This window comes from Chiloscyllium plagiosum, chromosome 18, assembly GCF_004010195.1.
Source record: "Chiloscyllium plagiosum isolate BGI_BamShark_2017 chromosome 18, ASM401019v2, whole genome shotgun sequence".
NCBI classification, from domain to species: Eukaryota; Metazoa; Chordata; class Chondrichthyes; order Orectolobiformes; family Hemiscylliidae; genus Chiloscyllium; species Chiloscyllium plagiosum.
Genome location: NC_057727.1, coordinates 24,839,798 through 24,866,915, shown reverse-complemented (window position 1 = coordinate 24,866,915; position 27,118 = coordinate 24,839,798). Strand labels below are relative to the sequence as shown.

Here is a 27,118-nt window from a genome sequence, read left to right as displayed (position 1 = left end):
GGGCTTTTGCCCGAAACGTTGATTTCGAAGCTCCTCGGATGCTGTCTGAATTGCTGTGCTCTTCCAGCACCACTGATCCAGAATCTGGTTTCCAGCATCTGCAGTCATTGTTTTTACCACAGCCCAAATATATCAATTCCTGTGCCCAGCAATTCTTGTGTCCACGTCCACTCCTGTTGAGCCTTTGCTCTGTCTATTCACGAGGTAAGTCTATAAGAGGAAACATTTACCTAGCATGTAGCCCCCTGCTCCTTGCTCTCACTGCTCCTGCTGCTGCTGAAAGTGGAGGCCGCTGATTCCATGAGGTAAAAATTTAAATGGGAAACCTACCTTCCCAGCAGCCCCCTGAAAAGGGTGCTTGCTAGACTGCTGCATTTGTAACATGAATTTGTGTGTGGAATAGAGCCCATTAAACTGCATATGGATATTAAATCCAAATTGCAAATTAAGTTCAAAAAGCATGCAAATTGTAGATTTGCGGTCATCCCATCAAACTGGCCCTAGAAGAAAATTCCCATCTATTTCGGCATACAGTATATAGTGTAATTAAAACTGAATCAACTACACAAGTTACTAAGTTTAATTAATATAGATTAAGAGACTGGCAACACATCTGGATCTCAGAATTGGCTGTCGGAATTCACTCGACCATATGGCTAATTTATCTAGAGAATCAGTCATAGATGATAAAGAATGCAATAGGACGTTACTTTATCTTGAGCAAGCTGTCCATATATTGACTTTGTCCCTTTGGAGTTCACAATAGGCAGAGTACTGACTATTCGTGGCCAACCCATACATACAAAACTCAGAATAATACCTAATGTTCGATGTCATTTTTGTTCAGCAAGCTTTGCCCAATCAGTCTCAAGTATAAAACATTACACTGACAGCCAATTTAATATCACCAGTTTTGCTGATAGTGCAACTCATTCATCATTGCTAGAAGCTGCAGATATTCATACTCCAGATCCTATCTCTGCAAACAAAGGAGTGTAACCAGGCATTGAATGCCTTCTTAATTTTAATGAACCAGTTGGACCATGCTATGGCATACCTCGTTGACATGTAGGACGTGAACCTATGTCACTGCAATTATGCCAACAGACTGCCTCATCCCTGCATGGTGACTTTTTAAAATGAAAATAAATCCATGTACTCACTGGTGCATTGTCATGGCAACACATCAACCAATCAGCATCTTTTCTCATGCAGTACAAATTACTTCCTTTGAAATTGGTGTTCTTGTGTCTGTCCTGCTGAGTGCAAGATGAAACACTGATAGCATGTCTCTATTTTCAGCAATAAATCTAACGTATGTTTCCTATTTTAAATGCTGATCATCTCAATTCAGACGCTGCACATCTCAATGAGGGTGATCACCCAGACCAACCATGAAGTAAATCACAATCCCGCCCCCCCCCCCCCCCCAAAAAAACCCCTTAGTTTGAAGAGAATTAGCACCCTATGGCATAAAATTCCACCCTCCTCATTCAGCCTCTCTCTGTTGTATCAATTGTACATCTGAGATGATTTGTCAGAAGTGACAACATGTCCAGTTAAAAATCTTTAAACTGCAACTTCTGCATTCATTTTCCAATTTGCAATGTAGTTTACCATTATAGTTTTGTTTGCCAATATCTGACTCCAGTTTATCTGGGCCAGATTTATTGTCACCCATTGAAATTGATCTCTTTCAGTTAATTATTTCTACTCTGGATTGTTTTTGTTTCTTTTCCATTGCTAAACTAATTATTATGAAGGTAATGGCACGATCGCCTAAATGTCCCCTTACTGCCACTTGGTCTACTTGACCCATTTCATTCCACAGGACAAGTCAAAAACATACTGGTCATGAACCTGCTCCTGATCACACCTCTGCACTTCAAGTTTTTTTTTAATAAGGGAGCTATTCTGCAATTGCCTCTGCATGCTATTGATTTCAGAAACTAATAGATTTGTGACCAGCACTGGTATTGAAGTCCCTTTGTAGTAAATCAAGTCTGTTTTTTTTTTGTTTTGGCGAAAGTAACAGGCTGTTCTAAACAGTCATTTAGGAACCCACTGAAGATTCTGCCCACTTTATGATAGTCACTTTGCAATTATGCAAAGACTCTAAATTGAAAGGAGCAACGTTTGTCTTCCATTAACCAATACTTCTGTTCAGTACTGCATCTTTCCATTCCCTAGTATATCCAACATGCAGCATTCCCATGCTGAGTTTCATATGGCAGCTGACCTATTTTTAGGGAGGGTGCAGATGGGCTGCTTTGCTACAAAGAAGCATGAAACACTTTGAGTGAACAATACAGTATATAAGCATATAAGGCTGCAGGCCAAGTGCAGGAAATGTGATTAGAATGAATTGATGTTTGATGCACAATGGGCTGAAGGGCCTTGCTGACTGCTGTAAAAAGAATTCTATGACTCTCTGTAAATCTAGACTACTGTCCTGCCCAGTTATAAAGCAGTATTGAAAGAGGCCTGAGGGATCGGCTCCAGGGTATTCTGTCATCTTGGGAAAGTGAATAATAGGTGTTCTCTTTGGGTGGAATGGAAAGAAGGCAAATTACATTATTTGATTTGGAGATGCCGGTGTTGGACTGGGGTGTATAAAGTTAAAAAGCACACAACACCAGGTTATAGTCCAACAGGTTTAATTGGAAGCACCTGGAAACACAACCACCTGATGAAGGAGTGGCGCTTTGAAAGCTAGTGTTTCCAATTAAAACTGTTGGACTATAACCTGGTGTTGTGTGATTTTTGACATTATTTGGAAATGCAAAGTCCATTTACTTTTATTATTCTGAGAGAGAGTATTACAGGTACCAGGCATAGGCACTTTTTTCAGCCTGTCAAGATAATGTTCTTCACAGTTTTGATTCAAAGACAAATGAATATAGGAATCAAACAGGATAATTTTCTTCCCCATTCCCCCATTCTGAACATTTAAGGCATAACATATTAACTTTATGAATTTAGTCGTAAACTGTGAAATTCAGGCAGTAGAAATTCATATGTAATTTTACTTAATTTGTTTGTTTTGTGAAGTACATTTGGCCATCGTCGTTATGTTTGGAGGCACTGCTGTGATGATTCCAGTCTTTCATTTTGCAGAAGTGTGTTCAGGAGAATTTTCAAGATTCAGTTCCACATCAACAAGGATGCCAACATTATCTGGTTCTGGGGAACAAGCTGAGTCCAGTGAATCAAATGTCAGTAGGGGAATCTTTGGAGGACCATGATCATGGTTTAATAAAAAAAGTGTTTAAAAAAAAGTTAATTGAGTGAAACCAATTCACATGAGGTGAAAACTGGATTTGGCCCAGGTAAATTTGAATCAATGCTGGCAGGCAAATCTGTAATGAAATAATGGGCTCTGTTTCAAGAGGGGTACAGAGAATCATAGAATGGTCGTAGCGCAGTAGGTGGTCAGTCAGCTCATTGCATCTGTGCCAACTCTTTGCAAGAGCAATTGAGTGCATAACCCCAAAGCCCTGCATTTTTTTTCTTCCTTCAGATAATCCAATTGAAGGCCATGATGGAGTCTGCCTCCACCACACTTAGGCAGATCATTCCAAATCCAAACCATTCACAGATGTTGCAAATATTTAGTTCATAAATCATATGTTCCAGAATATGACTTTTCTGGTAAAGGTTAAAGCATTAAATGGAAATGTCTAGTAAAATTAACAAACCCTGATGTGAGTGCAATTCAAATAGACCCGCATTTAATTACAATTAATTATAGTTGACAAATTACTTGTGTTTATTTTATCAGAATAGTGGTGAAGTTGCACAAACAATAAAAAGCAAAGGCTTTCTGCTCCGAAGAAAGTCATATTGGACTCAAATTTAAAAATCACATGACACCAGGTTATGGTCCAATAGGTTTAATTGGAAGCACTAGCTTTCAGAGCGCTGCTCCTTCAGGTGGTTGTGGAATACACAATTTTTCGAATAAGTTTACAGTGCGATGTAACTGAAATTATACATTAAAAATACCTTGATTGTTTGTTAAGTTTCCCATCTGTTAGAATGATCATGTTAGTTTCACTTCTTTCGTATGTAAATCTCAAATTTTTTTTAAAAGTTACATTCTCAGGTTAACTTTAACAATTGGAGTCAGCCCGGATAATATGTTGAAAGTGTTAGCCCCCTGTGTGCTGTTGTCTGAGCCAGAGTGTTTAGACAGATTCTAGTCTAAAAAATGAAATAACAGAATCTTACATGGATTCATGCAGTTTTTGAGCAAAGTATAATGTAACTCTGCAAATACAAATTCACCCCACAAACGTGTGTGTGTGTGTGTGTGCGTGCGCGCGCCTGGGGTAGGGGTTTGTGAGTGTCTGTGAAAGAGAGTGTATATGTGTGTGAGTGTAAAGGGGTCTAAGTATGTGAGAGGGTGTATGTATGAGTGTGGGAGTGTGCGTGTCTCTGAGTGTCTGGGGTGGAGGCTTGAGTGTCTGTGAGAAAGTGAATATCTGTGTGAGAGTGTAAAAGGGTCTAAGTCTGAGAGAGGGTGCATGTGAGTGTGGGAGTGTGTGTGTGTCTGTAGGAGTGTGTGTGTGTGTGTGTGTATATATATATAGGAGTGTGTAACAGAACACAGAGGGCTAACACTTTCAACACATTATCTGGATGACTCCAATTGTTAAAGTTAACCTGTGAATGTAACTTTTAAAAATAGTTTTGTGATTTACATATGAAAGAAGTGAAACTAACATGGTCATTCTAACAGATGAGAGACTTAAAAACAATCAAGGTACTTTTCAATGTATAATTTCAGTTACGTCGCACTGTAAACTTTTGTGAAAAATTCTGTCTTACAATTGTGTACTCCACAACCACCTGATAAAGAATAGCGCTTCTAATTATATCTGTTGAGCTCTAACCTGGTGTTGTGTGATTTTTAACTTTGTACAGTCCAACACCGGCATCTCCAAATATTGGACTCAATGTTAACTTTGTTCTTCTCTCCAATGTTGTCTGACCTCCTGAGCTCCTCCAGCACTTTCAGCTTTTATTTCAGGTTTCCAGTGACTGCAGCATAGAGCCATAGAGATGTACAGCATGGAAACAGACCCTTCAGTCCAACTCGTTCATGCTGACCAGATATCCTAAATTAATCTAGTCGTATCTGCTAGAATTTGGCCCATATCCCACTAAACCCTTCCTATTTGTATACCCATCCAGATGCCTTTTTAAATGTTGTAATTGTACCAAATTCCACCACTTCCTTTGGCAGCTCATTGCACGCATGCACCACCCTCTGCATGAAAAAGTTGCCCCTTGGGTGTCTTTTAAATTTTTCTCCTCCCACCTTAAACCTATAACTTCTAGTTTTTGGACTCCCCCACCCCTGAGATAAGACCTTGTCTATCTACCCTATCCATGCCTCTCATGATTTCACAAACATCTGTAAGGTCACCCCTCAGCCTCCAATGTTCCACAGAAAATAGCCCCAGCCTATTCAGGCTCTTCCTATAACTCAAACCCTCCAATCCTGGCAACCTCCTTGTGAATCTTTTCTGAACCCTTTCAAATTTCACATCATTCTTCCTCTGGCAGGGAGACCAGAATTGCGCACACTGTTCCAAAAATGTACTAACCAATGTCCTATACAGCCACAACATGACCTCCAATTCGTATACTCAGTGCTCTGAGTATAAAGGCAAGTATAGCAAAAGCTTTCTTCACTATCCTATCTATCTGTGACTCCATTTTCAAGGAGCTATGCACCTCTGATTTTGTTTTATCAAAGAATCTTCTATCTAGCATCTATTGAAGGTTTATCCTTCAATAAAATATTAAAGTAATATTTAACTAAATTTTCGAGATGAAGTTAAGTTAGAGCGAGCTTTGTAAACATGTAACTTCTTATATCCAGGAAGTATGCAGATACTGTAATTGCATTCTGTAGAAATATAATTTTCTCATTTGGATAACAATAGTCAGAGTTGAGTTAAAGGTAAAATCATTATTTTAAATTTTTACTTGAGACCATCCCAAAGCTTTCCCTGTTGCGATGTAGATAGACTATTACAAAAGTTTTTATTCAATTTACTGGATGTCCATCACAGGAGACCATTGCAGTTTTGACCTAGGTGCAAGTGGTAAACCAAAAGGAATGAATGCTGATAAACCTACACTTTAAGCGGAGAAAACACTGATGATATTACTTATTGCAAGGCATGTGGATGAAACTTAAGAGCAGTTTAGAATTAGTGAAGGCAAAAGAAGCTGGAAAATTTGCATAGCTCAAATTTACAAGATCAAATTTATGATGGTCCTAAAAGTTCCAATTGGCAGAAGGTAGGTTTCAGTCAGCTTGGAACAGGCCATGGCTTATCATTTCTCCTGCCAAATTGAATCTCTCCATCTTTGTATTACAAGTAAGATAAAAGAGAACAGTGCTCCCCGAATAATGTAAGAGATAAATAGCAAGATTTAAACAAGGAAAATGCATATGCTAGTTGTTAGAATGTATGGGTTCAAGTCCTACTTGCTCTAGAAGTTTTCATAAATTAGGACACTGGTGAGCCCTCCTGCTTAATTTAAACCAGCAGCACGGAAAAGATTTAGCCCATGCAGTAATCTGTGAAAATTCGAGAAGCCAAGAACTACTTACAGTAAAAATTAACAACTTGTTTCTTAAAGTGTAACAGAGAATAATTAACTAACAACTATTTACAACTCCTTCCTCTAACCTATCTTTTACCTTCCCCTTCTGCAATACTAGTCCAGTTAACCCCCACCCCCCAATTCAGATTTACCAAAAATTCAAGTTTTCAAAACTAGCCAGCTGTCATCTCTTTTATTTGGATCTTCCTTCTTAGGGGTTATGCTTCACAGGTCACGGATTGATAAAGAGTTATTAAGAGAGCTATTTTTTGGGCAGTCTCTGTGCTGGTGGCGTGGCAACTGTTCAATTTCCCGCGGTCTTGTATCCCCAAAGCATCGGATTGTGTCATTTGGCTTTTAAGATTGTTAATGTACTAAATTCAAACTTGTTTGGCATTTGATATTTTTCGGGGTACAAATTAAACTGATTGGCCTAATTCGAATCTGTTTTGTCATTTCCAGGCAAGCAGCTAATCTAGCTTTTGACCAAGTGTCACATTGTGACCTTACTGAGAACACTTGGTGCTGTCAGGTAGTTCTGCTAGCTTTTAACTCTCTTAAAAATACAGTACACCCACATCTTCATAACAATAAAATACCTGTGATGTGGATGTGCCGGTGTTAGAGAGGGATGGACAAAGTTAAAAATCGCACAACATCAGGTTGTAGTCCAATAGGTTTATTTGGAAATATTGTCTTTCAGAGAGCTGCTCCGTCATCAGGTAGCTGTGTTGACGGAGCAGCACTCTGAAAGCTAGTTACTTCCAAATAAACCTGTTGGACTATAACCTGGTGTTGTGTGATTTTTAATAATATATCTGAATAGGTTGAAAATAACTATAGGAATTTTGTTTTCAGCCTCTGGGTAGAGGCAGAAAATAATGGTGAGCTGTCACTCAACCCACTGGCCATGGCTTTAATTGATCTATATTGATGACTTAGATACGCAGGGCACCATTTCAAACTTTACAGTTGACACACAATTTGGAAGAATTGTTATCTGTGAGAAGGACTATGATGGAATTCAGTAGATCTTACAGTTGCTTTACTTGTGTTTGGTGAAATTTAAAGCAGAGAAGCAATATGTGCTGAAAGAAAGCATGAGGACAAACAATTTTTTTTTAAAAAGTCAACTCTTAAGGGGATGGAGGAGGTTCTAAGTCCACAAATTATTGAAAGTGGCAGTGTAGGATGTGAAAGTAGTTAATTAGATATGTGGGATCCTGAGCTTTAGAATTAGCCACAGCAAATCTCAAAAGCAAAGAAGTTACAGTACACAACATAGCTTTAGCCATATCTGGGGTATTGTGCCTAGTGCTGGTAACACACTTTCGGAAGAATGTGAAGGTAATTGAAAAGGTGCACAGAATATTTACATGATTGGTTCCAGATATGAAGAATTTCAGTTATATGGTTAAATTGGTGAAGTTTGAAAGAGGTGCTCAAAATCATGAGGGAAAAGAGTGTAAAGAAAGAAACAGTTCTCATTGAGATAAATGACACAACAAGCAAAGACAACATTTTTTTTGCAGCAATTGGTCAGTTTTTCTCTTCATTCATGGGATGCACATGTTACTGGCTGGGCTGGCATTAATTCTTCATCTCGGGTTGACTTTGAGAATGTTGTGGTGAACCGCCGCCTTGAACCGGTGCAGTCCATTTGCTGTAATTTTAGCTACAATGGAGCTCCAGAATTTTGCCCCAGTGATCCTAAAGGAACTGCAATATAATTCTAAGACAGGATGGTGAGTGGTATGGAGGGGAACTTGCAGGTGGTGCTGGTCCCATGTAATCGCTGCTCTTGTCCTTCTAGATGGTAGTGGTCACATGTTTGGAAGGTGTTAGCGAATCTTGAATACATTCACTGAAAATGTGAAATACAGATTGAATCTTGGTTTTCAAAAGGAAATTACGTAAGTATCTGAAGAGAGAAGGGCCAGGGGGAAGGGTGAGTGACCTAACGGAGTTGCTTCAGCAGAGAATCAGCATAGACATGACAAGGCAAATGGCTTCCTGAAACAATTTAAAGTCCATTTATAGATAGATATGCTCTCAAGACCTGACCTGAAATCTTATTTTAATAGAAGTAAAGTCCACAAACTATGGTTTTTCACTTTTTCTTTTACTCTGTTCTCAAATTGAGACATTTTGCACTGAATTCCATTCAGAAGGATTTGAAGTTGTGATACTGAAAGCAGCATAACTTTAGAAATTAGATCACTGATCTCATGGAGTTTTGTCAGAAGCTTTCCAATCAACAACCAGCAACAGCGGCACATCAAATGGTGTTCTGTTAATACCTTTATGATACTGCAATGAATAAGAAGGAAGGGTAGGGCAAGTGATATTTATTCCAAAGTACATTTTGTACTGATTTTGTTTTGAAGAGAGACTTTGTTAACAAATATAATTGTATTATTGTTCTTCCATTCATAATTGAGTCACTGCCATGAATGTGGATGGGGAGTACTGGGGAAGTACTTAGACATATAAATTAAGTTGCAAAGCAGTGTAAGCTCATACTGCACCAGCTATTTTGTTGCTTAAAGGTTCTGACTGAAAGCTGCTGTTTTTTTGCTTTTAAATGGCTAGTTCAATTGCACATCAAACTGCTGCTAATATATTCTGAGCTCAACGTCATTATTTATATTGCAGTTATCATTATCATGTTACACAAAAGATTGCAAACAAATATGCTCCCAGAGTGATGAATATGCATAAAGCCAAAAACCACTTAGAAAAAGAAAACTAAAGTTAGAATGTCAATAACCACATATTGTGGTGGTTCAGGTTCACCCAGCTAGCTATTCATTTTGTGGCGATATGGAATCTGTGGGCCATGTTTATTTTGGTTGTGGACAATTGCAACCCCTCTTTAGTTATTTGAAAACATTGTGTTTTTTTGGTTGCGTTTCAGCTCCATTGCCACAGAAGGCTCAAGTGTATTTAAGACTGAGATTGTCAAGGGAAATCAGGGTTACGTGGAGAAGGCAGGGGAATGTGGACGAGAAACTTACCAATAATTGGATGACAAAGCAGACTTGATTGTCTGAATGGCCTAATTTCTGCTCCTAAGTGTTATGATCTTATTTCTGACTCCATTTTTATTTAATCCCTTCCTGATCTCCTTAACCCATTCCCCCATCCTTTTGATGGTTTGCATTGCCAAAAATGGGCTTCCTGGGTGATTACTGATAGTTCAAAACAAAACAAAAAAAAATCATGGTGATTTGGTGGCCAGTCCAAAAAAAGGCCATTCCGTGCATTGAATCTGTACTGACCCTCAGAGCACCGCACCCAACCCAAAACTTCACCTTAACCCTACATTGTACAGTAGCCAATCCACCTAACTTGCATATCTTTGGACCATGAAAGGAAACCAGAACACCTGGAGGAAGCCCTCGCAGACATGGGAACATGTAAACCCGACACGTGTCAAGACTGGAATCAAACGGATGTCCTTGGTGCAGTGAGGAAGCAGTATGAACCACCTTAAAAAGGACCCAAGGGGAAACATTTTCACACAGAGGGTGGTGTGTGTATGGAATGAACTGCCAGAGGAAGTGATGGAGGCTGGTACAATTACAGCATTTAAAAGGCATTTGGATGGGTATATGAATGGAAAAAGTTTAGAGAGATCTGAGCCAAATGCTGGCAAATGGGACTAGGTCAGATTGGGATGCCTGATCAATGTGGATGAGTTGGACTGAAAGGTCTGTTTGTGTGCTGTGTGACTCTGCTTCCAGAGTGGTGTAACTGTTCTCAATGAATATAATATTGGCATTGGTTGCCAATCCTTTCTACTGAGAAAGGATTGCCTTTTTACAGAGCTTTTACAATGTTGATATGTAGAGAATTCCAAGGTTTTTACCCAATATTGGTGGTGTATGTCTCAGTCAGAATGTGTAGTTTAAAGGTACTTGATGGTGATGATGGTCTTTCAACATAATTTTTTTTCTGAAATTCTGTATATGCAATCCTATTGTACAACAATAAATATTTTGTTTCAAGATATATATTTCACAGCACATCATTTTTGGAAATATCTAACTGACTTTCATTTCTTTGCATAGAAAGCCTGAGAAAGGTGTGCAGTATCTGATTGAGCGTGGCTTTGTTCCTGATACACCTGTTGGTATTGCTCACTTCCTCCTTCAGCGGAAAGGTCTCAGCAGGCAGATGATTGGCGAGTTTTTAGGCAATCGGCAGAAGCAGTTCAACAGAGATGTACTTGAGTAAGTATCGCACAAAAGAAATCACAATTTTCACTATTCTGAAGTTACCCAGTTTTCTATATTTTACTATTTTGGAGGTAACTGCTGGAAATGTGTTGCTGGAAAAGCGCAGCAGGTCAGGCAGCATCCAGGGAACAGGAGAATCGACGTTTCGGGCATAAGCCCTTCTTCAGGTAAACCTCAGAGCAAAGTAGTCAAGTCATTAAGGAACAGTTAAGAGAGCAGTGCATTGGGAATATTGCATCCAACTCGGTGAATACCCAGAAACTCCTGCCACTGTTGCTCTACTGACTTCTCCACTCGGCTCTGCTTCCAGTCGATCTTTGTCAGTTCCTCCCTCGTGCCCCTGTAATTAACTTTATTTAACTGTAATGCCATTACATCTGATTTTGCCTTCTCTTTTTCACACTGCAAACTGAAATCTACCACATTATGATTGCTGCCTCCTGAGTGTTCCCCTACTTTAAGATCTTTTATAAAGTCTGGCTCATTTGATAGCACTAAGTCCAGAATAGCCTGCTTCCTTGTGAGCTCCATCACAAGCTGTTCCAAAAAGCCATTCTGTAAGCATTCCAAGAACTCCCTTTCTTTAGATCACCAGCAACATTATTCACCCAGTCCACCTGCATAGTGAAGCCCCCAATGACCACTGTGACCTTGCCTTTCTGACATGCCCTATCTATTTCTTGGTACATCTTGTGCCGTTGGTCCTGATCACTGTTTGGAGGTCTGTATATAACTCCCATTATGTTTTTTTTTTGCCTTTGTGGTTCCTCAACTCCATTCACACAGGCTCCACGTCATCTGACCCAATGTCATTCAGTGTCATAGATTTAATTTCATTCTTAGCTAACAAGGCAACCCTGCGCCCCCTCTGCCCATCTCCCTGTCTTTTTGATAAGTTGTAAATCCTTGGGTATTTAACTGCCAGTCCAGATCATTGACATAGATTTTTTTTTTTTGGTTCCTTCTGATTCTGCTGCTGATATTTTCAGAACCTTCGCTATATTTTTCTTTATTTCTATCATATTGATTTGTAGCTGTGAACTGAAAGTTGAGGTCTGAAGGTAACCTTTGAAATGTGAGCAGCAGCTTGCTCTTTTTTTAAGTAGGACAACATACAAACTGATTTATTGGTTCATCACACCTGTAAGTTAATTGCAGGCTGATTCTTGTTCAAAGATGACCGAGCATAATGCATCTCCAGAACAAAACATCCAAAAACAGATAGCAGATGTTTAAATATTAACAGGGGCCATCACAGGGTGGTGAGTGCCAAGCAGAAAAAAGCACAAAGTGAAACCAAGTTTTGAACTGTGTATTTTGTCAGAAGGATTGTGACTACTAAAGCTATCTTATGGAGGTTGATTGCTGTCAGGTTATCCTCCCGTTGTCAACTTGATCAACGTTGGGAGAATAGAATCCCAGTTATAAGAATTAACTGAATATTCCTCTGAGCCTACTAGAAGCTATTTGTATTAACTGGTATCTTCAGAAACCAAGCAAAGTACAATCCCATGTGCCTATGATATTCTGGATGGTGGAAACTGCTTAATTATCTAGCCAATTATTTCTTTCATTTTTCTTTAATTTATCCTTTAACTGAGACAGACAGATAGACAATCTGTGTGCGTGGAGATTAGAATCAAAGAAGATTGGGTTTAAATCATAGAACTTAATTAGATCAGGTAGATTTGATTTGGCACCTTGCCTGTAAGTTAGAACAATGAGTATGCCAATTCTCAGGCTTTTATTCATTGGTTGACGATTTACCTTTTCAGTGTCTTTGAAGATACGGTATCTCCCTGACTTTTCAAAGGGGATTTAAGAGAGTGCAGCTCATAGAGGAAAAAGCAAAGGAGAATAACCAGCTGATGGTGATTTCCTTTAACTACATCACTTGAACTAAGGAGTCATGGATGCTTTCTCTTCTTAGGTTAGATGTTCCTGCTATGTTCATCATCTGCCTAACATCCAGTTAGGAGGCTGCTGTTATAATGAGCTCTCCTGACCCCATCACTAGTGTTCACTTGTCTGGAATTCTCCCTCATTGCCTGAATAAGGCAACATTGTATATGCAACTCTCAATGCATTCTATTAACTTGTTTTTAAAGATGCAAACACCTTACACAGCTTCTTCGGGTGGAGGCAATAACCTTGTGGTATTAGCGCTAGACTATTAATTCAGAGAATCAGGAAATGTTCTGGGGCCTGGATTCGAATCCTGCCAGGGCAGATGGTGAAATTTAAATTAAATAACAAATTAAGAGCATAATTATGACCATGAAAACATTGTCACTTGTCATAGGAATGCATCTGGTTTATTAATGTCCTTTGGGAGGGAAGCTTACCTAATCTGGCCTACATGTGACTCCAGACCTACAACAATGAATTTGACTGTTTATTACCTCCAGGCAGTTAGGGATGGGCAATAAAATACTGGCCAAGACACTGACACCCATATTCCTTGAATAATAAAATAAACCATCTTTTGCAAGTTTTAGTCCAAAAACAAAATAATGAGATCTTTCCTGGGTTAAATGTCCCATATATTAGACCCCTGGGCCAGATGTTACAGTTTTGATTTGCAAGGAACAATCTAAATGATTTGGTTTAGCAAACACTGCAATTTCTTGATGCTTTAATATCTCTCTTCCATTTGTTCTTTGAAATGCTTAACCAGTCATCTACTCCCTGACAGCTGCAAATGCAACTGAAATGCATTTTGAATGCTGCTTCTTGCTGTCTTTGCTTTCCTTTTCAAGAAAGAATACTAATGTTAGTTGTCTGTGGTGGAAACTGGTACAATTACAGCATTTAAAAGGCATCTGGATGGGTATATGAATAGGAAGGGTTTAGAGAGATACAGGCCAAGTGCTGGCAAATGGGACTAGATTAAATTAGGATATCTGGTTGGCATGGACAAGTTGGACCGAAGGATCTGTTTCCATGCTGTACACCTCTGTGACTCTATGCAGAGTTGCCCATAAATTCATATTTGGCTATTAAGCTGATCTGTCAAAAGGGAAGTTGAGTAATAACAATACGGCTGACCTTGTTTTGGAAAAGTAACTTTCATTTCTTAAGTATAAACATTTTTTTAAAAGTACAAATGCTAGTAATCTCTCCTGACCTAACTGATAACTGACTATAAGAAAAACTTGAATATAAGGATTAATCTATAAATCATTTTCCTGGTGTGTGCACCTATGTCAGTAGGCCCAGAAGAACTGGAGAGTTGCGACAGATTTGAAGGAGATACACCTTCCAATTATCTGTGTACAATATGGAATGAGAGAAGATATACATTTTCATAATGAAATAAAGCTGTTAGTCATCTGAAGATGCTAACAGCTGTGCTCTGAGGCCATTGATTAGTTACTGGAGTATAAGCCAAATAAATAATGGCATAGATAAGTTTGTCATCTTGTTTCAACATACACTTCCGACTCCAGTGTTTTTTTTTTTGCAGCACAAAACATTTGGTTGTATTGAATTTTTACTTTGATCGAGTTGCTTATATTAATGGGTTTCTGATCAAAATATAATCATATGCAAACAAAACATGTTTACACACTGGCAGTTTCCAGACAACTACAAGGAAAATAGATTCTGGCCTCTTGGCAGAAAAATAGCAAATTTAAACTTGTCATAAGAAGATTCTGAAATAATGAAAAGGTTCTTAGGATGTGAAATGTAACCGCACTCCCTTTTCATTGCATGTCACAGTACCTGAAGCAAAGCATATTCACAATCCTGTTTATAATCTGGGTAAGGAGCAGCTCATGGTTATAACACCATGTCCTAATTAGAACTTACTACACCCTTAGGATTGCATTTCATTTTTCAAATTTTTTTTGTATGCTACACACCTGAAATTTGATTGTCACTGTGTGTAAGGTCCTGCTCTGCATTTATTCATTGAAGATGAGATAGGAGACAAAATTCATAATTCTATTTGTTATAAACTGTTTTAAACCAGTTTTGTCTATTATTACCTCAGAGTTTACTTTGTCAATCCTGCCTCTGTTTAGCATAATCTGCAAATGTCTCTAAAGCACATAGTATTTCTGATCATTACCTGCTGATATAAATCAGTCAGTGTTAAAAATGGCTGATCTACTTGTCTCTAATTTCACAACTGAGGAACTGTTCTTACCTAAATTCATTGATTTTGCAATGTTGCTCAATGATACAATAGGGAATAATCATAAGTAGACCAAAATAAGAATCAAAACAACACAGAGCACCACGGAGATTGTGGAAATTATTCATCTGCTAGGTGGAGTCATCTAATATGTTTTTGATTCTTTTTATGATTTAGATATGTAAGCCCATTGCTGGAATTATTGTTTGCATTTAGTTGGCATGTCACTTTAGTAGTTATAAAAGTGTGCTGAATAGATGAAAATGTAAAGTAGACTTTAATGTTAATTTTTTTTCTCGCTTGAAGTTGGTATAGGTCATCCCTCTTTCAATAAATTCTCAGAAGGAGTCTAAATTCCTGCAACCCCATATCACTTCTGCAACAAGCCCAAACTATTTCTATGCAAATATTTCACAGTTTTACATTGGCTTCCATCATTTTAAATATTTGAAATAGCCTTTGTTATGGAACTTTATCAAAGGTTTCCCATTATATTGGTAATACTACATCCAAAGACTTTTCAAAACTTATTAGGAATGTCATTGACTTGAAGTATTAAGGAAGTTGAACAGACACAGATGCTTCCAAGTTTTCTGTAAAAAGATCAGTCAAGTGAGAAAATATAGTTCACATCATGCCTTTGCTAGCTTTTAAGGCCTGATGACTCTAATATTCTTTGCTCCACAACCATGTGAAGAAAGTCGACCAAAATATTAGGAAGGTTGACCTAAACCTTGGTCACTGAGTTGACCTTTGAGAGATCTTGAGGACTGAAAAAGTCTTAAAAGGATTTAGGGCACTAAATTATTATTATTGAGTGAAATCCAAGCAACTTTATCATTTTATACAAACTATTTAGTGAAGAAAAGTGTGGTGGGCAAGATTCCAAGATTGTTTATGTAGCCACAGAATTATTTAATCTTAGGCCCCAACTGCAACTTAATGGAGAACAGTCATCGTGCTCATTCAAAATGGTGGTTAACGATGTCACAAGCTTAAGTTATTTTGCTCCAAGGAGAGTAGCAAAAAATGTTTATAAAAATTGTTTAGAAGAAGCATTTTTCTGCACTCTAAATACTAGAATACCTTAAATCATGCCAATTAATCAATGACATTTGTTTTATTTCAGTTGTGTTGTTGACGAGATGGACTTTTCAGGCATGGAATTAGATGAAGCTCTCAGAAAGTTCCAGGCACACATTCGGGTCCAAGGAGAGGCACAGAAAGTAGAACGTCTCATCGAGGCTTTCAGGTATTGTGGTTCATGGTCTACGTGGTTGTTGATAAATCATTTTTGAGTACATAATGCAGGTAATAGTTGACAAGTTTTCTTTCCTTTATGACTAAGTAACTCAGCGTTTAAAAAAACAATGTTGCTTCCTGCAAAAGCAATTCTGCTAGTCTAACACCCTGTCCTTTTCCTGTAGCCCTGCTTTTTGATTTGTTTCAGATAATAATTCCATTCCTTTTCCAAGTCACAATTGACTCTCCTGCAGTGCATTTATGATCCTAAGCACTCACTGCATGAAAAAGCTTTTTCTCATGTGATTGGCAAAAATACAGCACAACCTTAAATTGGTGTCAATTTGTTCTCAATCCTTAAATCAGTAGGAAGTTTTTCACTATCTATCTCTCATATTTTTGAACACATTTACCCAATGTCTTACAACCTTCCTTTATCCAAAGAGAATAGCACCAGCTATCCATGGAATCAAAGTCCAACATCTCTGGAAACATTCTTTCAGATATTTCCTGTATCTTTTTGAAAACCCTCCCGTCCTGTCTAATATGTGTTGTGCAGAGTTAACAAGACATTGAGGCAGAGTGAGTGATTTATAAAGGTTAGATTTACAACTCTGGGGAAATTCCTATCCAGGAATGCATTTTCACAACAAATCCAGACAAAACAAATTACTTAGGGATATCTCAATTCTTGAGGTTGGTGTTGTGAACGCATGTTTTATTGCAACATGTTATGTGTGAAGTTTTGCTTTCACCTTTATCTGCATTGGGGAGTGGGGGAGAGAGTGGGGTCAGGGGCAAGAGAGGGAAAAACAGCAAAATACTTACCTCTCTGCTTTCTGTTAACAAAGTGCCAGATGCCATTGTACAATAAGATTTTAAATGTGTAAAATGACCTTGGGGATTAAGATTGTATAATTTACACCTGTCAGAAGCGGGGATAAGTGATCTCTGGGACAAGGAGCTTCAGAACGTTTAAGCTATTAAACAGGTAGTTTCCAGTGTCTTGAAAGAGAATTCCTATCAAGTTATTTTTTCAGACTACATCTCAACTTCACATCTTTGACTCAAACGATTTTCAGTTGTGAAGTTTCCATTTGGCTGCAATCTTCTAGATTATCCACCTCATCCTGCAATGTGTACATAGTGCACCGCAAAGAATCCTGTTGTCTTGAAAATCAAGGAGGAAATTTTTAAAAATTATGAAATGCTGTGTTGATTAACTTGATGTATTGTTTTTACAAAGTCGGTGTCATAATAACATTTCTAGTACATCAGTTAGGTTTTGGTCTGACCAACAATCCAATAAGAACTGCTGTGGGATTTTTGGACTAAAATGCAGAGCATTCTGTCAAGATAATCTGTTCAAAGATGTTATTACTGACTTCTGGAACAGATGGGACTTGAACCTGTGATTCCTGATCCAGAGATATATACACTACCACAGTACCACGAGAGACCTTAGAACATTTTCTCAAAATCTGTGATTGAAATTACAGTCCACTTGATCTATTAATTGCTGTGTTCTTATTGTATTTTTTATTATAATAGATGCTTCTTGCCAATTGTCTTTTGACACCCGTCCAAGCTTACCCATTTTGAAACTTCCCTGTCCCTGTCTTAAGTTTTATTCGATTCCAGTCATGCCTTCTACCAGCACATCCATTCCACATGTGCTATTCTACCTGTCTACTCGTCATAACTCTTTTCAGTTGCGCTTCTCCCTGTCCTCTTCTTACAAAGCCCTTTTCTTAATGAAACTATTATCTTTGCTTCCCCACCCTGACTTGATTGATCTAATCCTGTACTGGTCAGCCTCCTACCTTCCTCCCTCTATGAATTTCAGATTATTCACAACATATGTTGCTCATGAGTTATCTAACACCACAGTCCCACTTGACCATCACTCTCACATCCTACCCTACGTAAGTTCCCTGAATCCTATTGTCGGAATTTTTAACAAAATTCTCCTTACTTTTAAACTCTTTGAGTTTGGTATTCCTTACTCTGTAACCTTACTCAGTAGATAGTGTTTTGGGATAACCTCCAGTTGTAAATCCAAGGTTTTTTTCTTATTTTTTTCCTACTTTTCCTTTTTGTTTTAAATAACATGCAAACCAAATTGCATGCACATATATGCAACACCGTGATCTTTTACTGCAATGAAGTAGTTCTCCTCATTGTAGCTGTCGTGTTAACATTTTGATAATCGGTTGATTAACAAGGATTGATTATCCCTGTAGGTTGTTTTTTCTAAAACTGCAAAGCATGCTACAGATTCTGAAGCAGAAATTAAAGCAACCAACTGTTTTCTGTGCAGACTCACAGTCAGGCAGAGTCACAACATTGTATACACACAGCACATGGACTCCTTTTAAAAATAGGCTCTCTTAAAGGCAAGGAACACTTACAACACCCTCTCCTTTCCAAATGAAAGTTAAACCATTTGCAGTAACAAGCAAGCTTGTTGGTCTCAAATATAGAGTTGTTGATATATCAGATCTCATGACGGTGACATTGATTGGAGGTCACCATTCATGTTGTCTGTCATCCATGTTTGGGCTGTCAGTTTTTCATTTCATTGACTGCATTTGCTGTTCCAGAATTTGTTTGTCCTGAGATATGGCAACTAAGCTTTTTTTCTGGGTTTTCCTCTAAATGATCTGGTTCCTCAAGCTGTTGCCACTTGGAATTTATAGATTTATTCCTTTACATTTCTAGCTCATGTTAAAGCTTCTGGTCTTACATCCTGAATCCTTCTATTTCTGTCCAAGTTGTTGTAGCCTTCTGCCTATCTGATGTATAGTTTCTTCTGTAATAATTGTCCAGCCTTCTCAATGTTTTTTGGATTTTGGTTTTCTTTGAAGCCTGGATCTCCTTACTTGCTGTTTCAGTGGCTTCCTTTATGCTTTGCTTGAGTTCCTTCAATAGAGTGTCATTACTTTCCTTTATTTCTGAAAGGACTGTCTCATGAATGATTTACAACTCCTGGTTGAATGCATCTCCATCTGATCTTGCAGGGTTGTCATTTTCTCCTTCATTGTTACGAGTGCAAGCCAATGTTATTGTAGCTATTCCTGCTGAGCCTGATATGTTTTAGATGGGGATTGCACCAGCCCTTTCTGTAAACCAGCAATCTTTTCATTTGAATTGATGATGCAGAGCTTGTCCATCCTGCTTTGTTTCTTTCTTTTTCAGCCCTACATCTAGCTTTGTGACTTGAGCAAAAATATCGCCTAAGGATTTCATTGTGGCAATAGTCGTTTCAAGTTTGGATTTGTTCTCAGCTATTAGTTCAGCTTTTTTCCTTTGAACTTGCTTTTTTTTAATCCATAGTAGACAGCTGAGATTTTAGTTCCAGTAATTCAGAAGAAGGTGAAGTGTTCTGCTCTTTTTATATTTAGCTCTGAAAGTGTTTCTTGAATAGTCCGCTGCAGTTTCTATTGCATCTCTGATGTTTGATTCCTTTGATTGCAACAAGTATGAGGTCACATCAAGCTGGTACAATTGCATTTGTTGATACAGCATGCCTGTGATGTCGAACATCTGTGATGTCCTGATAGATTGATAGTACTTGCACTCCAGCATTGCAATCCTGCACATGAAATGCTGAATAGTTGTTTGCCACATGGTTTGCATTCATTGCTTTCTTCATGTGGGAAGGTTGTTAAAAAAAAAAATTACTGGGCTAATATCATAGAAGTTACCCTGTGTTAATCTTAGCCAATAACAAATAGTTGCCAGTTGCCTGAAGATGGATAATTGAATTTTTGCAAACAGTTGGAATGGTGTGATAAAATTGATGATTTCTATGAGACTGACCATGTAAGAGATGTGCTTCTCGCTCTTTGTCTTGTCATGTATGCTGTCACTTTCTGGTTTGTTGATCATTTAATTTAGACATTTTTGCTGAAATAACAAGGTCTTTATTCTAACTGTGCAATGTTCTTTACATGTGGTGCATTTGATTTGGTGCACGGTTCTTTGTAGCCGCACAGCCTTTGCTCTAGTGCATTGCTTCTGCCAGTGGCCGCCTTAGCCCATATGCCTTGCAAATTTGATTGAATACTGGGCAAGTATTTCCTTCGTGCATGTCTTACTATATTTGTATATTCTAGTGATTTGTTTTAACTGTAGAGTTACTCAGGACCTGTTAGTTTTGTCAACCTGTAAGGATTGCTTTGCACTTGCATCCATACTTCCATACCTTTTGAGTTTTAGGTTTGTCTAAAAAATCTTTCAGGATATGTTCCATGGAGATGAATGTGATCATCAACTCAACAATGTTATTTGTTAACTCTTCAACTGAAAATTCATGAGACCTTTTCTCTGTATATGCCGATGATATGGTCTATGAATGCAAAGGTTTATGTCTAAATATTATGCATTGTATTTAATAAATATGGAAAGTTAATCTGACTCTGAAATGATCATCTAATAAGGTTCTTTTTTTTTGAGCATCTTTAGCTGTTTGGCTGTTAATCCTGATGTGGTCAGTCTGTGTAGATTTTTGTCCCCAGTTGCTCAGTGAATCTTAACAGTTTAATTTAATGTATCAGATACACCCAAATCTAGAAAGCATAGCTCTGCATGCAGATTAAACTTTCCAAATTCTGTCTGAATTTCAACAAGGGAATTTTGAGGACATTGTGATAATGTGTTTTTGACCTTCACTTGCTTGCTTGTTCTGACACATCCTGATCACTTGCCTTTCTGAAATGAGTTAAACTGAACTTTTGTTAGGGAATTGTATGCTTCCCAGTTTTTCAATACATGATGCTGTAATGAACAAAGACATTGAGAGTTGTCTCATGCATTTTAGCATAATTGATGAATGTTGAGCATGTGTGTACCAATGGATTAACATGCTGGTTGATTGTGCCATGATGATGACTTCAGCGTGATGTTATTCCACTACTGTTCATTCCTGCCATGTTGATGATGGCCTAATAATGATTTGCTTATTAGGGATGGGTTCATGAAACAGTGAAACATATTACAAGTTATAAAACAGACATTACAACAAACCAACTGATTTCTGTGTATTGAACAACTTGGAGACACACAGCAGACTAGTTGCCAGGCAAAGTCACAACATTGTATGCACACAGCACATACGATCCTTAAAGGTGAACTTTCTTAAAGGCAGAGTTGTATTCTACCGAAATAACACACTTTGCATGTTACTAACCCTTTTTTTAATTTACTTTGGATATCAACAACTCATGACACTAAAATTATTGTTTGCACACTTTTGATTAGGCTCGCAAAAAGAATCATATACTTGTAAGACTTGTACTCATACATCCAAGTTTCAAATTTCCTGAGTTTGGAATGAAGGGTGAGATCACTTCTCTCGTTTCAGTTTCCAAGTAGTTGATGACTGCTCCATTGTGAGCTAGCTAGCATCCGTATGTGCAAAGTTACCTGGACTTTTTTGTGACTCAGAATCATGGGTCTCTTCTCTGATCTCGAAGAAATTTATTGCCAACTTTGTCCTGAGCTAACCAGTTATCATGTAAGGCACAATTTTTTTATGTCCCTTGCAGTACTTGCTTCCCATTGTGTTCGGCATTGGAAGTCCGAAGTTGCCTTCTTCAGGCACAGCAGTTGGCCTGTTGTCTCTTGGCAGCCTCATCAAATATTTTGATCTTATAGAGTCATAGAGTGATACAGCTTGGAAACAGATCCTTCGGTCCAACCCGTCCATGCCGACCAGATATCCCAACCCAATCTAGTCCCACCTGCCAGCACCCGGCCCATATCCCTTCAAACCCTTCCTATTCATATACCCTCTTATGTAGGTTGTACCCTGTTCAGCAGCCCTTCCATGACTACTGAGACAATAATCTCATTTCTGCTGACCTTTGTTATCAAACAGCTAGCACATGTGGTGCGTGGGAGGGAGATGGCCCAGTGGCATTATCACTGGACTGTTAATCTGCAGACCGAGGTAATGTCCTGGGTTCAAATCCTGCCATGGCAGATAGTGGAATTTGAATTCAATGAATCCATTGTCAATTGTTGGAAAACCCATCTGGTTCACTAATGTCCTTTAGGGAAGGAATCTACCATCCGTACCTGTTCTGGCCTCCATGTGACTCCAAACTTACAGCAATGTGGTTGACTCTTAAATGCCTCTGGGCAATTAGGAATGGGCAATAGATATTGACCTAGCCAGTGATGTCTTCAGCCCATTGTTGAATTTTTAAAAATTGTCATGACTTTCACAATAGCTTTAACTTATTAATTAATCTTATTTAGAGCATCATTCTGCAAGTTTTGTCTGTTGAGTTCCTTTTGCAATAACACAGTTATGCCACATTATTCACCTTATAGGCTTACATGGATTCAAGGTAGCCAGACTTGGACTTAAAGACTATTAAAGTTTGACTGCAAACAAGTTTCATGCCATTCCATAAAAGTTAATAGCATCAGTTGAACTTATTCAGGGTTTAGGATATACCAACCTCTTCCCCCAACCCTCCATTCTTCCTTCAGACACTTGTTTCTTAATCTCAGTTATTTGGTGTTTATGTACATCACTGCCCCCTTCATCAGGTGTCATACCATTTATGGGGTCAAGGGGAAAAGGGGTAGGTAAACGTACAACAGTAGCTGTCACAGATATATTCTGTAGTAAAATTGTTCTAGTTCGACAGCTTCAACACCAAAAGTAAAAATAATAATAAAATACTGAGATTAAAAAATACAGGAAGTGACTGTAGAGCTGTGATTGGAGGAATAGTCAGTTTGGGGAGAAAAAGCACCTCCTCCATTCACAGATTCTATCTCTCCCACACAGATTGCTCCAGCCATAGGTTCTCACTGCTTCTCTCGAGGCGGAGCTAATGGAGGAGCAGTTAGGAGGGAGACTGTTTAGAGCAGTTCCCTTCATTGGACCCAGAACAGGGGCCTTTCAGCTGTGCTGTCAGCAATCATGCAACATATATGAGAGTCAAGGAGAAGAATCCAGAAAAGATGCAAGAAGAGGGAGTCTCCACCAGTAACAAGGCTGGAGGAAGAGGTATATATTCCTTACTTGCTCCATGCCTACTCCTAAAATCCCAAACCTAGCTGTGCTCCCATATTAGATATGACAGACCTCTCTCATGGCCAATTTGGGGCAAAGAGGAAGGGAGGTGGCTGCTTGTTAGATGCAAAGTGAAGGAAAGGCTGAGAGATTTGGAACTGATTGGAGATGGCAGAGATGAATGTGGGTGGCTGAGTCTGAAGGAAGGCATGAGTAAGGCAACTGTTTGGTAAGAGATTATTACTTTGGAGAAGTTCTCATACAACTACTGATGTTACCTCTCTGTTGACATAATATTACAGTATGTGCAATATCTTTTTTTCCTTCTCTTGTAGCCAAAGATACTGTATCTGCAATTCGGGGGTTGTGCGACAGTTCCGAAATCCTGATACCATCTTCATCCTAGCCTTTGCAATCATTTTGTTGAACACAGACATGTACAGTCCCAATGTGAAACCAGAACGGAAAATGAAATTAGAGGATTTTGTCAAGAATTTGCGAGGTTAGTGTTACTAAAGATCTTTCTGCTGAACTGAGATTTTCTTGAATAGGGTATTTTTTTTTCGTGCAAATTAGCCCTATTCTGTACCATAAAAAACTATTTTTAAAGTGACAATTATAATGCAGCACAGAAATTACATCATTTTAAACCTGTATAACTAAAATACATGTCTGAGGAACATGGTCCGAGTTTGTTACATAATGCAGAAAATGGAGGATAGATATCAATATCTTGTCTGTAGAATTAGCAAATATGAGTGTAAGATAAAGATTACCTAGTCATTCTGGAATTGTCTTTAAACCATTGTTTTAATTCAGACTCTCAAGTCTCTCAACTGGCTGCTGGTGTTTTTGCTGCCAACTCTGTCTTCTGTAAATCCATTATTACTAGTATTTATAAACATGGTACAGAAAACAGATTTAGCAGCATGAACATAAAACCTGACCTCTTGCAATTCAAATTAAAACAACAATATTAAAGTAAAGTAAATAATTTTTAGCTCTAGCACAGTGGACACAAGCTGAATCAATGAATCAATTTCTTTTTAAAAACAAAGGTAATCCCCAGCTTAAACTGGACTTTGTTCACTTTCTGTGCCTTATATTCTCCTCTTTATTCAGCTTAAATAAAGGCAAGTTATCATTGTTTAATTTTTATGTAATTTGTTAAATATGTTTATATCATGTTGCAGTTGAGTTCATGAATGTGTATTGAGCAGGCAGAGAAATAAATTCAGCACCTTAAAGTTGAAGTACTGAAAGGATATGTCATTGTTAGATATTTAGCTCACTTTTAGTATAGGAGGAAAACTATACTAAATTGCAAAGATACTGACATATTACATACTACTTTTGCAAATAGTCAAAATGTGCAGACAAACTAAGGGTGAAGTGGTTAGAATGAGATCTGTCAGGCTGTGCTTGGCAAATATTTTGAGATTAAAGGAGATGGATGATGGAACGATTTAGAGCAGTGAATATGAAAGCCTGGGCTGGCGTTGAACAGTAAGAAACTGAATAAATAAAAGGAAGAAGAAAAATGCAGTGAATGTTTTAAAAAATCAACACAAAAAGGAGCCTTCAATTTTTGTTCATGGTGACAGCAGAGTGTACCATATGCTGGATGCTCTGCAGCAACTTGTCAAGCCTCCTTTCACAGCACCTTCCAAACATGTGTCCTGTACCAGCTTGAAGAACAGGGGGAGCAAACAGGTGGGAACACCAACACGTGAAATTTCTCCTCCAAGTCACAAGAATCCTGACTTGGGACTGTTGCAGTTCTTTCTCTGGGTCAAGCTCTGCAACTTGCTTTCCAAGAGTGAATCTATGTCAGATGGACAACAAATGCAGGCTTTGCCAGGTCTGTTTTCATCCAATGAAAGAATTTTAAAAAAGCATTATTGGTAGAATGGCTGTTATAAGATTCTAAGAATGCTTTGTAACACTGATAATAACCATTTCCGTGTTGTTAGAATTAGGACTGCAGCAAAATCTTTGTGAAAACAATGAATAGTCTTAAGTAATAATGTTACTTATGAACTTAATGGAGTGGCAGAATTTTTGTTTGTTATTTGTTTGAAGAAATCTTGTTTTTTTGGTGATGTACAGATGCTCAGGTGCTCATCACCTTCAATATCTTGACAGTCAATACTAGCTTGCCCACAGAAACTGCAGCAGCCAAGCCTAAGACTATTGACATGTGTTCAACCAAACATGTGTTCTTTCCAACTAGTTCATTGCACAGCTGTAAGGAAATCTGGATTGTGTGCTTTTGCTGAATCCTTAACCCCTCTTCCTGTTTATATTGCTGCAGTTGTAATGGAAACATTACATGGATACTATATTGAGATGTTTGAGCTTTTTTATGATTCTAATGTATATACAATTGTTACAGCAAAGTTTGATCTGTACAAATGTACCTTCTATCATTTTCAGATGGTGACTTTTCAGTACAGGAACAAAAGTAGATATTTGCAGGAGACTAACCAGGATTGTTATTCTGTAGGGGTGGATGATGGAGAAGACATCCCTCGAGAAATGCTTACGGGAATTTATGAACGAATCCGCAAAAGGGAACTGAAGACGAATGAGGATCATGTCTCCCAGGTTCAGAAGGTTGAGAAGTTGATTGTGGGCAAGAAACCAGTAAGTTCATATACAGACAAAGTATGACAAAGTATAAAGTTATTAATGAGTTTGGAGAAGAGATGACATGAACGTAAAATATTTTTGGTGCAGGCCTGAACCGTGGGTGTTGGACTTTAACCTGTAAATGTTCCACTGTATCAGCACATTGTTCTGCAAATGGTTTGATTTTAGAGAAAATCTTGAGGTAATTTTCAGTCAAAGACCATTCCCAAATGGTTTAATAGTGATTACTAATCTGCCATAGAATGTCTGCATTAAGGCTGTTGTGGTCAGTTAAATATGGAAATGATTAGCTCATACGTGTAGTTGCAAGATTATTTTGTATAAAGTATGCACAAAATATTTAAAATTGATCATGAAATTGCTTCTTTAGCAGAACGATTCTTTATCATAGGCAGTTAAAAGTTGCTTTAAGTTGTAGCAAAAGTACAAGAAGCAGTAAAATGTTACCAAGAGGAATCTGCAAACAGATTCTTAAAATTCAAATCTGAAAATCTTTGTAGCAACTTACTAGACATTGTTTGAAAATTCTGAGAAGGTGCAGAGCTGCACAAATGAAGCATTGGTCAGACCTAACATTTTTAAGTTTTATTCAGTTTAAGCTTGTTAACACACAAAAGATTTGCTGTCTCATTAAACTTACAATGGTGCATACATTAAGTTAATTAAACTGGAGAAAAACACTGCTAAAATGCAAGCTTCTATAAGCTGATTTTCCAATTACCATGGCTTGTGGCACTGTACTGGAACGTTTAATTAAGGCTGAGAAATTGGAAGGTGATTGCTCTGTCTGCCCATTGTGTGTTTTATACTACTTTTCAGATGCCCTAGAGTGCTTTTGATTAAAATGGACAGAAGCCACATTTTAACAGAAAATCAATAGAAATATTGATTTCTATTGTTATTCTATTTCTATTGTTCTATTGTTATAACAGTTTACTTTATATATTAATGATCTGGATGAAGGGACTGGGGGCATTCTAGCGAAGTTTGCTGATGATACGAAGTTAGGTGGACAGGCAGGTAGTACTGAGGAAGTGGGGAGGCTGCAGAAGGATCTAGACAGTTTGGGAGAGTGGTCCAGGAAATGGCTGATGGAATTCAATGTGAGCAAATGCGAGGTCTTGCACTTTGGAAAAAAGAATACAAGCATGGACTACTTTCTAAATGGTGAGAAAATTCATAAAG

General features: G+C 38.1%; 1 protein-coding gene across 7 annotated transcripts in view; it reads left to right on the top strand.

The window, feature by feature from the left end:
• The window catches only part of iqsec1b (IQ motif and Sec7 domain ArfGEF 1b), a 489,188-nt gene that overhangs the window by 436,754 nt on the left and 25,316 nt on the right, over window positions 1–27,118 (top strand). For all 7 annotated transcript variants that reach the window (XM_043707985.1, XM_043707986.1, XM_043707990.1 and 4 more), the window contains 4 exons: window positions 10,698–10,859; window positions 16,136–16,258; window positions 23,617–23,783; window positions 25,788–25,927. In XM_043707985.1, the coding sequence (XP_043563920.1) occupies window positions 10,698–10,859; window positions 16,136–16,258; window positions 23,617–23,783; window positions 25,788–25,927 (592 nt within the window). The remainder of the gene's footprint in view (window positions 1–10,697; window positions 10,860–16,135; window positions 16,259–23,616; window positions 23,784–25,787; window positions 25,928–27,118) is intronic.